General features: G+C 34.1%; 1 protein-coding gene and 1 pseudogene across 1 annotated transcript; both read left to right on the forward strand.

Annotated features, from left to right (window-relative positions):
- The first annotated feature begins 9,542 nt into the window (after positions 1–9,542).
- LOC114420459 lies at positions 9,543–13,951 on the forward strand (annotated as a pseudogene).
- Positions 13,952–15,116: 1,165 nt separating this feature from the next.
- On the forward strand, positions 15,117–16,411 carry LOC114417805. Its single transcript, XM_028382852.1, has 4 exons — positions 15,117–15,396; positions 15,505–15,547; positions 15,639–15,799; positions 15,904–16,411. The coding sequence occupies exons 1-4, from the start codon at positions 15,193–15,195 to the stop codon at positions 16,210–16,212; spliced, it is 717 nt and encodes a 238-aa protein (XP_028238653.1). The 5' UTR covers positions 15,117–15,192; the 3' UTR covers positions 16,213–16,411.
- Positions 16,412–17,242: the final 831 nt, after the last annotated feature.

Genomic DNA, 17,242 nt, shown 5'->3' on the forward strand with positions numbered 1-17,242 from the left:
GAATCACACGCTCTGATCAAGACATAATAACACCTCAATTTCATAATAAACAATTAGCAAGCGCATGAGGCAATTATGCTAAGACTCAAGCCTACATGCAATGTGGTACCATGTCAGTGAAAAATCACCCTGGGGCGCTTAGGAGTACATAACAAGACACACCACACAATGGGTTTGCCAGGTCACTCTCACTAAGTAAAATCATAGGGAGACCAGTCAGGGTCACGATGTTTTGCGAGAATGCTCCAACCATATGGGATCAGCATAGGCTTAAAGGAGCACTCAAACCCGATGACCCCCAAGGCCTACACTCCGAAGAGTCCGTCAGGGCCTCTCCCTCCTGATTCAGGTCCAACCCCTAAAATCATTTTAGCACACAAACACTGCTAGTGAATTATACAATACCCACGACCTCACACTCGTGTCTTAAACACGTACAACATATTGCGCTACAATTTAACACTGGTTCCTAAATAGGAACCTACACTTTCTCTTTAACACTGGTTCCTAAATAGGAAACCTACACTTTCTCTTTAACACTGCGCATTTACACTTTTCTCAAGATAACACTGGCCGGGTTATTGTACAATTCACAGCTTACAACACAAATAATGTCACATCAAGAATTAATCACACATTTATTCACAACCAAAACTCATTCACAATTTCATATCTCATAATGTCACAATCCACCATCACATGTTTTCACGTATCTCACAATTCAACACCTGTTCTACTTTACACTTTTACTCAATCTCAATAACAATATTATAATCTCAAGGCAACATATTATTCCACAATTCATCACATATTTCATTTATAAGCACTGCTCATGAACTATACAATACCACGACCTCACACTCGTGTTTCAAACATGTTTAACACAATTGCGCTACAATTTAACACTGGTTCCTAACTAGGAACCTACACTTTCTCTTTAACACTGCGCATAAACACTGGTCGAGTTATTGTATAATTCATAGCTCACGATATAATTAATGTAACATCAAGTGTTAAACACATTCACTTATTTACAATCGAATATCATGTCCACACTTTAACATCTCATAATATCACATCAACCATCTCATAACATTCCTAATGATATTCATAAGGTACAACATACACATGTTCATCAAATTTAACCATAATATTCTCAAACTCCAACACTTAATAATTTTTGGAATCATACTATAACACTCTACAATATTATTTACATAAATTATTAATATAAATAACAACCTTTATATATATATAAGCTAGCATACATCATATTGAATCACAAATTACAAAGTAAGCTTTCAATACACAAATTCTAAATAATTATATGAACACTTTGGTCAATTTCAATTATGATATTAACTTTTTAAATTATATATAAAAACCTAAACAACAAGAAAAAGAGAAAATACAAAATCAATATCTCTCTCTAAATTTCTCCTTTATTTCATCAATTCATATTAATTAGAAAAAGTACTCGATTTATAGGGTTCACGCTCAACACAATATCATATCAATTCCACAACAATTGGCCTGTCAAACATATATAATTCACTGTAATAATTATAAGGATAAAATGAAAATTGCAAAAACACCCCAAAACTCATTCCAATTGATATCTCTAAGGATCCCTACACATGTTCTCACTAATTCCCAATTGTGAATAATTCATCCCTTACCTCTAAGTGGACTCACGTGTCTTCAGCCAGCGATAGCATCATCTCTAGCAGTTCTCTGAGATTCCTCCAATTTTTTTCCTCTAGCTGCTCCGATTGAATTCCTAAACGTCAAAGAGACAGAGAAGGAATTGAAGCCTCCACTTGTACTGTCACCATGCGATTTATTTTTCTCCCTCCACAAATATTATCTCGCAAATCCCAACGGTTAAAGCGTGAGAAATTGAATATCGAACAACATATCCAAATTTCATAAAAATCCAACGGTTAACGAAACCGGGATCGTAGTTTTACCGAAACAGCTCTGGGTTTCTGCGGGAAAGAAAAATGCTACAATGCGAGGGGTATTTCTCTTATCTCAGATATAATATCGAAATTCCCAACGGTGAGAATGCTAGTAATTTGGTTGCGAACTTGGTGCTCAAATTTTACGACGATCCAACGGTGAACGAGTCCAAGATCGTCGTTTTTCTGATACAGGTTAGGTGGCCTGCGGAAAAAAGAGAGGGTTTTGGGAGAAGAGAGAAGAAACAACATTGTGAGGCAGAGGAGAGTCAATCTGAAAATTGACCTAGCATGTTGTTATTTATAGCTAGGGGCATTTACGACCTATTGTTTACTCTATTTATTTATTTATTATTTTATAAAAATAAACTTTATTTTATTCTCTATCAAACAATTAAATAAAATACTCTTTTTATTTTCTCTCAAATCATTATTTTAATTAATAATTATATCTCCTTATTTATTTATTTATAAAATCTCATCATTTTTTTTAAACTCTATTTATTTATAAATAACAATCCTTTTTAATCTAGTTTACGAAAATTGGGATGTTACAATTTCATCCCTCTTAAAAGAAGTTTCGTCCCCGAAACTTGCCGAAAGATCAAGAAAAAGATATTACACATATAGTTCTCAATATCAAGTTGTGTGCTCTGTTGAAACACTTATCTGTGACTTCGATCATAAGAGTCTTCTATACCTGAAGATAAATCTGGTGATTCTCGTTCCCTCAATGATAGTTTTTCATGAGTTAAGTTGTGTCTCAAGAGTAACATCTCAATGATAATAGAATGTGAATGATATACTATTTGGAGTATAATAATACTATAGGAGACGCTAATGACAATTTGAAACAAACAAACAAACACAAGGAGACAGAACTGATTACATGGTCGACTCTTTTTCGAACATCGGACGGTTCAAGAAAAATAATGAGTTTCGAGTCTCTCATGCTCTACCAATCCTAATTCACAATGACTATCGAGAATACATGATTTGCCTACCCTCGAGTCTAAGCCTCTTCCTTCAACATGATCTTTCTCACTTTCGTATACTTGACTCATAAGTCTTGCTTCAAGAAATCGTAACGGTTCAACTATAATACCAACTGAATAAGCAAAACAAATCACTTCTCACTTCTATAAAATTGTTCAAACTTAAGTTTTACTCCTTATATAAATTTCACTAGAAAACTTAAACTCACTCGAGTCATCTTTAACAAGGGTTAGGGTTGATCCAATGGATCCTAAAATAACCTTTTTGTTCGACTACTAGTTAAGAGCATTTCATCTTAATCTTAGGTTTCCTCTCATCTCAAAACAACTTCTGCCCAAGAAGGATTTGTAGTTATCTTTCACCTAGATGTAGCATACTCTAAGGGTCATATTCATCTAACTAAAATGCATACGAAATTCTTAGTACGAACATGATTCCCAAGGGTCTATAACAACCTTAAGGTATACCCCATAATTCAACTTAACTGGAAACATACTAAACACTAATTATTGAAACCATAACATTCAGGGTAGGAGATCCTCTCACGCATTCCACGAACACATAGTGGTCATGACCAGGTACACATAGAGGCCACAATAGGTACTAAGGTATTCCTTGAAGCATCCACAAACTTTTCCAGATTAAGGTAAAAAGAACTAAGATTTATCTTGCTAATCATGTAACTATCATCCATAATCCTTTAGGTCACCTACCTTACACAAGAACACTCACTCTCAAACCTTTTCATGCGTAACAATTAATGTCTTACTAACTACCTTACACTTTTCTTAAGGTTTCACATTAAACCTCTTAATTATTCTTCACAACTTTTCCAATTACATTATGTTCTCGAACAACTCTATACTAGATATTTCTCACGAACTACGGTTACAAGTTTCTATGGGTACTACACTTATAAGATTCTCAATCTTGCACTTAGGTGGTAACTAAGCATATCTTCAAGGAACACAAGTACATGACTTACTAAGTTTGACTTTCGTATATAGGTAACAAGGAAAATGCATACTCAAGTGTTTCCCCTCAAAACACCTTAACGTGATTAACAAGGGCGAAGTCTCTCTCTATTCGTAACAGAAGTAGCACATGACAACAAATCGAGCAGTTTAACAAGACATGATTGGAAGATGAGCAACTAATGACAAGATGAACACTCGATTGATTAGGAGACAATAATTTTGAATAAAAAAAATGATCACTTATTCAGAATCAACAACAATATCTCAAAGAATTCTAGAAACGAAAACATGACCACAACGTACACCCATATGAAGCCGTTAACAATCGCTTGATTGTGACAGAAACATCAGTAATCCAATTGTTTGATGTAGGCTCATAACACAACGAATGAATTAAACTCAAGCTTTCAAGTGTAATCAAATTACTTGACTTAAGCATGCAACACAAAGAATAGATTGCACTAGAATTAGAAGGTACGATCAAAAGAGTATTCCTTATGAAATATAACTTGAAATGAGTCTTCCAACTATAGAATATTAGCATCACTAAGAACAAAAAATCACAAACAATCATATTATCTATGAAATTAAGGCAAAACACCATACTACAACTATATATACTTAGAATTATAAGGTTCCTATAACAAGTATAACACGTACATTTAAGAGTAAGAATTAAACAATTAATAAGGATGTATTAAAGAATCACAAGCTTCAATAACTACATTCACGATTACACACAAAATAAAGAGAGTTAAGTAGTCATGCGTTTACACATCAAGAAAGACACACTCATCCAAGATATGTATATGGTCCAAAAGGTTCTTGCAACACTAATCCACACATCAAGGGAGAAACAAACTAACTAACAACATACACACAGGATGATAAAGGTTCATTAACACATTATCAATCAATATCCAGACTACTTGAATCACCCAATGGCTTGCCATAATGTCCAACCGCACTTCGCAAATTATAGAGATGACCAGTCTCATAACTCATGACTCAACAGTGGATTTATGGTATAACAAACATTAAGGATGCAAGACACATACAAACATTATTATTAAGTCTCATTTAATCATGTAGGAGAAAATAAAAATAATAATTCAAGCATGTTCAACAAAACTAGTCATAAGTAACCACACAGAGTGCACACCAGAATATGATAAGCACATAACACACTGGCCGAAAGGTTCGACCTGCTCTGATACCACTAAATGTGACACCCTCTACCCCGACATATATATAAATAAATAAAATATATTGGTAAACAAAAATCAAATGGGTAAAAGGTTCACATTCATTTCAATTACCAAATAAACTCATCAAAAATATATTCGGCTCAAAATAAGACCGTCAAATTTACAAAAATATTTTGTTAAATCAGTGAGGTGAAATAAAATAGACTAACATCATAAAATTAACATAAAAACTTATATCCCAATGTCACATCTTATCAGAGCGTTGTGTCCCGACATCCTTCAGCACAATATTCCTTAAAGTAATTCACCTAGTCATCTGCTCCCCCGAACACAAAGTTCAAGATCATCACAGGATCCAAACACAAACAGCAAACTGGGAGTGAGTTATCACATTCCTAACTAATAGAGAAACAAGACAACTAGATATACATATCGTATAAACCAAATAAAACTTACTTACATGTAATTCACGTAATTCCACCACTTTGTCATTCAAAGTTCACTTTTCATCCATCAATCACACTTTTCAATCATCAATCACATTACACAAGAATCACACGCTCTGATCAAGACATAATAACACCTCAATTTCATAATAAACAATTAGCAAGCGCATGAGACAATTATGCTAAGACTTAAGCCTACATGCAATGTGGTACCATGTCAGTGAAAAACCACCCTGGGGCGCTTAGGAGTACATAACAAGACACACCACACAATGGGTTTGTCAGGTCACTCTCACTAAGTAAAATCATAGGGAGACCAGTCAGGGTCACGATGTTTTGCGAGAATGCTCCAACCATATGGGATCAGCATAGGCTTAAAGGAGCACTCAAACCCGATGACCCCCAAGGCCTACACTCCGAAGAGTCCGTCAGGGCCTCTCCCTCCTGATTCAGGTCCAACCCCTAAAATCATTTTAGCACACAGACACTGCTAGTGAATTATACAATACTCACGACCTCACACTCGTGTCTTAAACACGTACAACATATTGCGCTACAATTTAACACTGGTTCCTAAATAGGAACCTACACTTTCTCTTTAACACTGGTTCCTAAATAGGAAACCTACACTTTCTCTTTAACACTGCGCATTTACACTTTTCTCAAGATAACACTGGCCGGGTTATTGTACAATTCACAGCTTACAACACAAATAATGTCACATCAAGAATTAATCACACATTTATTCACAACCAAAACTCATTCACAATTTCACATCTCATAATGTCACAATCCACCATCACATGTTTTCACGTATCTCACAATTCAACACATGTTCTACTTTATACTTTTACTCAATCTCAATAACAATATTATAATCTCAAGGCAACATATTATTCCACAATTCATCACATATTTCATTTATAAGCACTGCTCATGAACTATACAATACCACGACCTCACACTCATGTTTCAAACATGTTTAACACAATTGTGCTACAATTTAACACGGGTTCCTAACTAGGAACCTACACTTTCTCTTTAACACTGCGCATAAACACTGGTCGGATTATTGTATAATTCATAGCTCACGATATAATTAATGTAACATCAAGTGTTAAACACATTCACTTATTTACAATCGAATATCATGTCCACACTTTAACATCTCATAGCATCACATCAACCGTCTCATAACATTCCTAATGATATTCATAAGGTACAACATACACATGTTCATCAAATTTAACCATAATATTCTCAAACTCCAACACTTAATAATTTTTGGAATCATACTATAACACTCTACAATATTATTTACATAAATTATTAATATAAATAACAACCTTTATATATATATAAGCTAGCATACATCATATTGAATCACAAATTACAAAGTAAGCTTTCAATGCACAAATTCTAAATAATTATATGAACACTTTGGTCAATTTCAATTATGATATTAACTTTTTAAATTATATATAAAAACATAAACAACAAAAAAAAGAGAGAAAATACAAAATCAATATCTCTCTCTAAATTTCTCCTTTATTTCATCAATTCATATTAATTAGAAAAAGTACTCGATTTATAGGGTTCACGCTCAACACAATAGCATATCAATTCCACAACAATTGGTCTGTCAAACATATATAATTCACTGTAATAATTATAAGGATAAAATGAAAAATTGCAAAAACACCCCAAAACTCATTCCAATTGATATCTCTAAGGATCCCTACACATGTCATCACTAATTCCCAATTGTGAATAACTCATCCCTTATCTCTAAGCGGACTCACGTGTCTTCAGCCAGCGATAGCATCATCTGTAGCGGTTCTGTGAGATTCCTCCAATTTTTTTCCTCTAGCTGCTCCGATTGAATTCCTAAACGTCAAAGAGACAGAGAAGGAATTGAAGCCTCCACTTGTACTGTTACCATGCGATTTATTTTTCTCCCTCCACAAATATTATCTCGCAAATCCCAACGGTAAACGCGTGTGAAATTGAATTTCGAATAACATATCCAAATTTTATAAAAATCCAACGGTTAACGAAACCGGGATCATAGTTTTACCGAGACAACTCTGGGTTTCTGCGGGAAAGAAAAATGCTACAATGCGAGGGGTATTTCTCTTATCTCAGACATAATATCGAAATTCCCAACGGTGAAAATTCTCGTAATTTGGTTGCAAACGTGGTGCTCAAATTTCACGACGATCCAACGGTGAACGAGTCCGAGATCGTTGTTTTTCTGAAACAGGTTAGGTGGCCTGCGGAAAAAAGAGAGGGTTTTGGGAGAAGAGAGAAGAAACAACATTGTGAGGCAGAGGAGAGTCAGTCTAAAAATTGACCTAGCATGTTGTTATTTATAGCTAGGGGCATTTACGACCTATTGTTTACTCTATTTATTTATTTATTATTTTATAAAAACAAACTTTATTTTATTCTCTATCAAACAATTAAATAAAATACTCTTTTTATTTTCTCTCAAATCATTATTTTAATTAATAATTATATCTCCTTATTTATTTATTTATAAAATCTCATCATTTTTTTAAACTCTATTTATTTATAAATAACAATCCTTTTTAATCTAGCTTACGAAAATTGGAATGTTACAATTGGGATTTACGAAACAATATTCATGGAGAGAGAAAAGTGAATCGCACAAAGACAATACAAAATGAAGGCTTTAATCTATTCTCTTTCTCTCTAACGCTTGGAAATCCTATCAGAGCAAATAAGAGGAAAAACTCGAGGAATCTTAGAAAATTGCTAGAGATGTCGCTATCGCTGTCAGAATACACACGTGAGTCTGCTTAGAGTAAACATGTGTAAGGATCCTTAGAAGAGTAAATTGGTGTTTATTTTAAGATGTTTATTGAATTATAATTTTCCTTTATGATTATAAATACAATATTGTTGTGTTTGACGAATCAATTGATGTTCTGATGTGAATTGGTAGATAAATTTGAGTGCTCTTGGTGTTTTCGTATTTTTTATTTATGATTTTGATTCATTGATTTTAATATGATTGTGCGGAATTGTTTAAGGGGTTTTACACCATGTTGTGAGAAACATTTTGTATAAATTGTTATAGTGAGATTATGAAATGGTGATTCAAATTGTGAGTAAGTGACAAATTGAACTTGTGATGAATGACACGTGTATTGAAATGTGTGTATTTAATTGTGAACTATGAACTGTGGAATCACATAATTGTAAGACCCTTTAAGGGCGAAAAATTTTTGCGCAATGAGTATTGTGATGGGATCCACTGTGGGGACCCGACGAGTTTAATCATAAGCGCGATGAGATAAAATTATTTTGAGAATAATTGAGAAGTCGTGTGTATTGCATAGTTCATAGGTAAAGTGTATATGATTCATGAGGTGTGATAACATATTTAATTGGGATTATACCATTATGATTGAGACCAAGTGTATGTGATAAATTGAGTATGTACTGACTTGTAATATATATGTGCATTGAGTTATTGTGTGCATTGAGTTGTGAGCTATGAATTATAGTACAATCACATGACTACAAGACTTTTTAAGGGCGATGAGTTAATGCACGACGATTATTGTGATGGGAATCACTGAAGGGACCCGACGAGTTTAATCACAAGTGCGACGAGATATAATTATTTTGAGAACAATTGAGGAGTCGTGTGTTTTATACAATTCATAGATATAGTCTGCGTGCTAAAATATTTTATGGGTTGGACCTGAATCAGGAGGGGATGCCCTGACGGATTCTTCGGAGTGTAGACCTTGGGGGTAAATACACTCAGTTTGAGTGCTCCTTTAAGCTTATGCTGATCCCACATGGTTGGAGCATTCTCGCAAAATAGTGTGACCCCGATTGGTCTCTCTATGATTTTACCTAGTGAGAGTGACCTGACTTACTAGTGTGTGGTTTGTCTTGTCATATACTCCTAGGCACCCGATGAGGTTTTTCACTGATATGGTATCAAATTGCATATAGAATTGAGTCTTAGTGTATCTATTGTATAACGTTTGTGTATTGATCGATATTGATTAATTTAGTGATATTGTGTTTTGATCCTTGAGTACATGAATGATGTGAAAATGAATGAGACGTGTTGTGTTATAATGTGATGTTACTCGACAAAGTGATGGAATGACGTGAGCTATGTTTAAGTAAGTTATATTTCGTTTATCTGATATATATATATATATATATATATATATATATATATATATATATATATATATACATGTTGTCTTGTTTCTCTCTATGAACTAGGAATGTGATAACTCACTCCTCGTGTGCTATTTGTGTTTGGATCCTATGATGATCTCGAACCTTGTGTTCGTGAGAGCAGATGGTTAGGTGAATGACTATGAAGAACCTCATGCTAGAGGACACAAGAATACAATGCTATGATAGGATGTGACATTGGGGTATATGTTTCTATATTAATTGCATGAAGTCTTGGACGACCTTATTTTGAGTCGAGATGATTTATTATTTATTTGGAAAAATTTTATTATGATGTTAGAAAAATGAATTTGAGCCTTTTACCCTTTTGAAAGGCTTGTATTTAAATGTGTTTTAAAAGTTTTTAATTAATTCTGATTTCTTATTCCTTTTATTATTAGTACACATATGTGAGGGATAGAGGTTGTCACATGATCCATTCCACATCATGAGTTTGTGGAATGATTTCATCCATCACTGTAATTGGTTATGAATTATCTACAACAACTCCAATGGAAGAGTCATGTATTTGATCCTTTCAGACAAGACATGACACTATCTGGCACTCTTTCTCCATCTATACTCAATCTCAGAAATAGTAGTCTCAAGAAGTTGGACTTCTACAATTCTTGCAACATATAAACATAAGTTATAATTCTTTTGGTGGTAGTATTCCAAGCAATCTAAGTCATTGCACTGAACTAAGTATATTATTTGCTGGTCATAACAACTTCACAGGAACAATTCCATGCATGGATTGAAAACTCTTCATCTTTATCTTTACTTAACCTAGCTGTGAACAACTTGCATGAATGCATACCGATTGAGGTAGGGAAATTATCAAGATTGACACTTCTTGCACTAAATGGAAACAACTTGTCTGGAACAATTCCTGGTACTGTTTTTAATATTTCTTCCTTGTTCTTTTTCACTGTTTCTCAAAATCACCTGCATGGTAACAACCAGCTGATTTTGGTTACACTCTTCCGAATCGTGAAACATGGGCTGGTGGAGTCAACAGCTTCACTGTAACAATTCTGGAATCGTTGTCAAATGCTTCAAGGCTAGAAATTCTTGACTTTGCTGAAAATGGCCTCACTAGTGTGTATGCCTCCTAAGAATATAGGAAGATTATCCCATTTAATAAGACTGAATTTTGATGACAATAGACTCGGAACTAGGAAAACTGGTGATCTGAATTTTCTTGCTTCCCTGGTTAATTGTTCTGCTCTTGAAGTTTTTGGCCTTGCTGATAATAGTTTTGGAGGATAACTACTTAGCACAATTGCAAATCTTTCAACTCAATTAATTATACTTACTATAGGCAGCAATGGAATACATGGAAGTATCCCAATTGGGATCAAGAACCTTGCTAACTTAGCAGTTCAAGGATTGGGAGAGAACAACCTAAGTGGTTTTGTTCCTCATACAATAGGTACGCTTCAAATGTTAAATGGTTTGGAATTGAATGGCAACAAATTTTCTGGGGCAATCCCTTCATCCATTGTAAATATGCAAGGTTAATAAGGCTACAGATGGAAGAGAACAACTTTGAGGGAAGCATACCAGAAAGTCTAGGAAAGTGCTAAAGATTGTTGATGCTAAATTTAAGCCATAACATGCTCAATGGTACCATACCAATACAAGTCTTTGCCTTGTCTTCTCTTTCAGTTTACTTGGACTTGTCTCATAATGCTTTGATAGGATCTGTGCCTGTTGAAGTGGGCAAGTTGGTCAATCTTGCTCAGTTGGACCTCTCAAAAAAAAATTGTCTGGCATAATTCCATCCTCTCTTGGCAGCTGTATTGATTTGGAATGGATACATTTGCAGGGAAACTTTTTTTGAGGGAAACATTCCTTCAACTATGCAGTATTTGATAGGCTTACAAGATATAGATCTATCATGCAATAACTTGTCTGGGCAGATTCCTGAATTTCTTGCTGAGTTCAAAGTGCTTAAGCATCTCAATCTTTCTTACAATGGCTTCAAGGGAAAAAAAAGTAGGGAGGAATAGGATCTTCAAGAATGCAACTTCCTTTTCTATGTATGGAAACATCAAGTTCTGTGGTGGTGTCCAAGAGTTAGATTTACATGCATGCACCATCAAAAAAGCCTCTTCCTTCAGAAAATTTCATGACCCCAAGGTGATTATCCCTCTAGCTAGTGCACTTGTTTTTGTGCTCTTTCTATTTTGTTTTCTTGCAATCTTTATGATAAAAAGAGCTAGAAAGAAATCTTCTAGATCAACTACTACAAAGGATTTGGAATTGCAAATTTCATACTCAGAAAATTGCAAAATGCACTGGTGGATTCTCCCAATATAACCTTATTGGGTCAGGAAGTTTTGGTTCTGTGTACAAAGGAACCCTTTCAAGTGATGGATCAAGTGCTGCAGTTAAAGTATTGAATCTTGAACAAAGAAGAGCTTCATTGATGAGTGCCAAGTTCTAAGAAGTATAAGGCCCCGCAACCTTCGCAAGATCATAACAGCTATCTCAAGTGTAGATGGTATGTTCTCAGAATTTTAATAACTACGGTTCCAGGAATTTGAGGACCAGGAAGGGCCTCCCTTAACAAAATGAATAAAAACTGAGTATTATTTTCTATATCCTCTGTATTACACTAATCATCCTATATATAGAACTTGGATGATAGAGGTAGTAGACCACTAACAAACTCTTAACCGAAAAGATACTGAAATATTCTCATAACAGAAACCATAACAAAATACTAGTGCTAATAGGAGTGGTGGCAGACAACATGTCTCCCTAGCCCATTTAGTCTAATTCCTAATAACAGGCTTATTCAATAATAATCTGCTAAATACTTTGGTGCTGATATTTTCCTCTTGGGTCTGCTTGTCATATCCACTTGTGTTAGCTTGCTCTGTGTATCAGTAGATCATCAAGGTAACGACTTCAAGGCATTGGTGTTTGAGTTCATGCCAAATGGAAGTTTGGAAGAGTGGTTGCATCCTGTAGATAATCTGCATAAACAGACAAAGACTTAATATAGCAATTGATGTTGCTTGTGCTCTGGAATATCTCCACCACTTTCGTCATACACCAATTGTTCATTGTGATATAAAGCCAAGTAATGGTGCTTCTTGACAACAATATGGTGGCACATGTTGGTGACTTTGGATTAGCTATATTTCTGTTTGAAGAATCAAACGGTTCTCCCCAACAATCAACCATGTCAAGTGTGCTAATGGGTTATCCTTCTCGGTATGTCTTTCACTCTCTCTTAAATTTAACCCCTTTTTGTTTGTCTCAAAGGAAAGTAAACAAAAAGAACGGTTGAAGGAAATTAAAATTTGACATGAAGGAAAGATGAAAGAAAAGAAAATATTGAATTTTTGTTCCTATAAGTCAACTCTTCCTTTGTTTCTTTTATTTTCTCTTCAACTCTATTTTGTTTCCTCTCATCCAAACAAACAATAAATGTTCAATTGTGAGTTACATTCAAGGTTTTAAAAAATAACTTACGACCGCGATTTTGGTCACAACGTCAAGGTTTGTGTTCTCTATGACTACACTGACTTCCATTTAGGTCATATCCGCCACATTTGTTTGTAGTTTCCCACAATATTTAGAATTGCAATGAAACCGCGAACACGGTCACAATTTTAAACCTTAGTTATATATAATAAAAACTGATCAGTTACAAATGATGCAGAATATGGAATGGGTGGCCAGCCTTCAGCACTGGAAGATAGTTACAGTTATGGGATACTATTACTTGAGATTTTCACAGGAAAAAGACCAACAGATGAAGCATTTGAAGGTGTCAGCATGCATGGGAATTTACCATTTTACAGCCTTGGCTTTACCAAACCATGTCATGGAAATAATTGACCCTTTATTGCTCCCTAAGCAAGAATTTGATGATAGAGATGAAGAATTTTCGGCAAAGGAGAAAGCAATGTTGAGGGAGAATGAACCTGAAGTAATAGAGTGTTGCAAATAGGAGTGTCATGCTCAACCACTTCACCACGTGAAAGGGTGTCTATGACTGAGGTCGTTAACAAACTGCATGCAATTAAAAGCTCCTATTTAGTACTAAATAGTTAAAATAGAATGAATAGGTGAAAATGGAAAAGGGTGCCGAGATAAACTATAGATAAACTATATAAGTGGGGAGTAATCCTCACCTTACAAGTCGGTTTTATAGGGTTAAGCTAAATTCATGAAAAATTCATGTTCTGACATAGTATCAGAGCCTATCCTAAATGGATTCCTATGGTTGTCACGCTCTAGGCAGGTAGCCTTGATGATGAGCGTGAGGGGAGGTGTGGTGACGGGGCATGTTGAAGTCTCACATCGAATAAAGATAGTGTCGAGATAAACTATATAAATGAAAAATAATCCTCACCTTACAAGCCAGTTTTGTAAGGTTAAACTAAACTCATAAGAAACACCTTTTCCGACAAAGGATAGAGGGATAAGCATAGTACCAAGTAAGTTGTATGGACGCAAAAACTGTGTTACCTATATGTGATTTGAGTAGTTAGGTATACCTTTAAGAAGATAAAGTGTATGTATAGTTAGGTATTACTTCACATTTTACATTATTATTGTAAGAGTTGTTTTAAAGAAAATCGGAAATGCGATGTGAATTTAGTGCTTATCTGTTTGGACATAAGTTGGTGACGCAAAAAATCACATTCCAATCATAAAAAAAGCGTGTAAGCTACAAAGCAAAGCTTTAGGAGATACGTAATTATTACAACATACATGATACAGGCAATTATTAAGAGAATTTTATGCCTAAATAAATTTTGTAAATAAAATATTATAGGAGATAAGAAAAAAATTGAGGAAGAATCGAAAATTGTGGAAAATTACAATAGTAAAGAGAACAGTTATATAACACTTGGATTGGTGTCTTAATTTCATAACTTAATATTTTTTGTGTGAACCTGATGCTTCTTATTGAGAATGAGGACTAATCTCTCAAATTATTTTGATATTTATTTATCATGAAAGATGACAATATAAAATTCTTTAAATTGTATATACATAAACCATTTTTTTTAGTTTATGACTTTTGGTGCATTACACAAGATAGTCTTTAAGACAAAAACTCCGAGACTTGTTTGTAGCCACTCAGATAGACAAACCAAGAATTAGTTAGTTGATGAGATTCTCACTTGGGATAAAAAAAAGGCAAAATGACCGCGTGCAATTTGATCCGTGTTCTACTTTTACCATGGTTCTAGTACCATAAACTCCTATGACCCCATCAATATAAAATGTACCCCACTTCCACTCTCAATAACACACAATTAAGCTTAATTTGCCAACAAAAGCTTACTACAAAGGAATAAACGGTTTTTTCTGTGACCAAACTTCACTCCATCAACATCAAGTGATGGCCCTCAACACCTCTTGCTCCATGGCCATTGTTGACATGCTAGGAACTCATGTTCCTAAATGTGCTATTCATGTTTCTAACACACCCAAATTTTCCTTGTCCCAGCTGAATGACAAAAAGGGCTGCAACTTGGGGTTCCCCAAACTTGTTCAAAACAACAAGGGCCTTTTCCCACTTCATGCTGTGCCATCCAAAACAATGGTCCTTTTCTATTTTATTTTGTTTGCTTCTTACATTGTTTTCATTGTTTGAATGATAGATATATATATTGGTTTAGGCCTTTAATGTGTTTTGTGTAACATGATGCAGGTGGACTTGGACAATTTGGTGCTTCAATCTCAAGAACAACCAAGTGAGTTCTAACATCTTTTAGGATCTTTCTACAGAATATTTTTATTCTATGGCTATAAAAACTCTTAAAAATGTCAATTTGTGTTGTGCAGTGGAATCAAAGACAATAAATGTCAAATTTCAGTTACAACGCAATTGTAATTTTGGGGAAGAATTTCTAGTAGTTGGTAATGATCCTATGTTTGGTTCATGGAACCCTGAAAATGCCATACCAATGACATGGTCAGAAGGGCATGTGTGGACTGCAGAGATGGTGAGTATTATCATTAATTTATTATTATCTTTCCAAAATATGGAAAATGTTGTGTGATGGAAAAAAAAAAAAGAATTGAGTGTTGCAACATTTTATGCAATCAGGGTGTACCTGTTGGAAAATTCCAATTCAAAATCATTCTGAAAACAAGAGAAGGTGAGATTGTTTGGCAGCCAGGGCCAGATAGAAATCTCCACACATGGGAAGCAATGAACAGAATCACTGTTTGTGAGGATTGGGACAATGCTGAGCAACAGAAAGTAACAGAAGATGATGGAGTTCCAAACATTAAGGAGGAAGATCAACTTGCTAACACAAACAAGGAATTCCAGATGGAGTCAGAAATGCCAAATTTTGCCGAGAATTTGGGTAATTCTAAGGAGAAGCTGAAATCAATTCTGATAAAGTGCTAAAAAGCACACGTCCAATCAAAATTGCTTAATTTTGTTTCCTTATAAACAAAGTATGATCTACTAGAATTAAAGCTCAAGTTACTTTGAGCTCGGCATTTCAATTCTGCTGATAGTATAACCACTTATTTATTAGTAAAAATAAATGTGTTACTTCTATTGTATGGTCATATATGTTCATCAATGAAATGAGTTTTTTACCTATCCATGGCTCATCAGTTTATTTCTCAAAAATCGAAGAACTATAATGGCCAAAAAGGTTAGCAGAAAACATTGTCTATAATTTAATCTGAATATTCAATAATTAGAAATAGTTGGACTCTTTTGTCCTTAAAACAATCAAATTAGACATAGATAATTAAGTCATTTCCAATTAATATTTAAATGGGTAGTAAAATAAATAATAAATAAAAAGATTCTCCCTTGGTTGATCCAAATGAGAGGTTTTTAAATTTTAGAATCAAATAACAGTACCATTCATAACAATTAAACGATAAGGTTTTATAGCTCGGGAGGTTTTAAAAACAATTTTTTGTATGTACACTGACAGCAAAAACATAAAATTAGAAACAGTTCTGTATAAATAGAAGAAAATAAAAATTAAATTTTATTTCTACTTAGAGGAATAAATAAGAAATCAATTTTTAAGAGATAGAGAATTTTTGAAAAGTTACACTGGTAAGGCAAAAAGAAGTTAAAGTCATGTTTAAATATTAAGTTCAAAATTCGTGTTTCAAATATATATTATAAATAGATATACTATTATATTCTTATAATTTATAAACATTAACTAAGAGGAGAATAAAATAATAAAACCTCAGAACAAATTTACTAGTACAATTAAAAAATTATAAATAATTTACCTTCCTTTCAAATCCATCAAGCAGAAGAAGAAAAAATGCAAAAAAGAGCAATTTTGACCCTTTCCCTCCTTACCATTTCATTTTTCTCCTGCCATATACACTTAATATTTTGACTAGAAAAATGTCACTCTTGTAATTTGTTACTTTAACTCATTAATATAGACCATTTT

This window comes from Glycine soja, chromosome 7, assembly GCF_004193775.1.
Source record: "Glycine soja cultivar W05 chromosome 7, ASM419377v2, whole genome shotgun sequence".
Lineage (NCBI taxonomy): Eukaryota > Viridiplantae > Streptophyta > Magnoliopsida > Fabales > Fabaceae > Glycine > Glycine soja.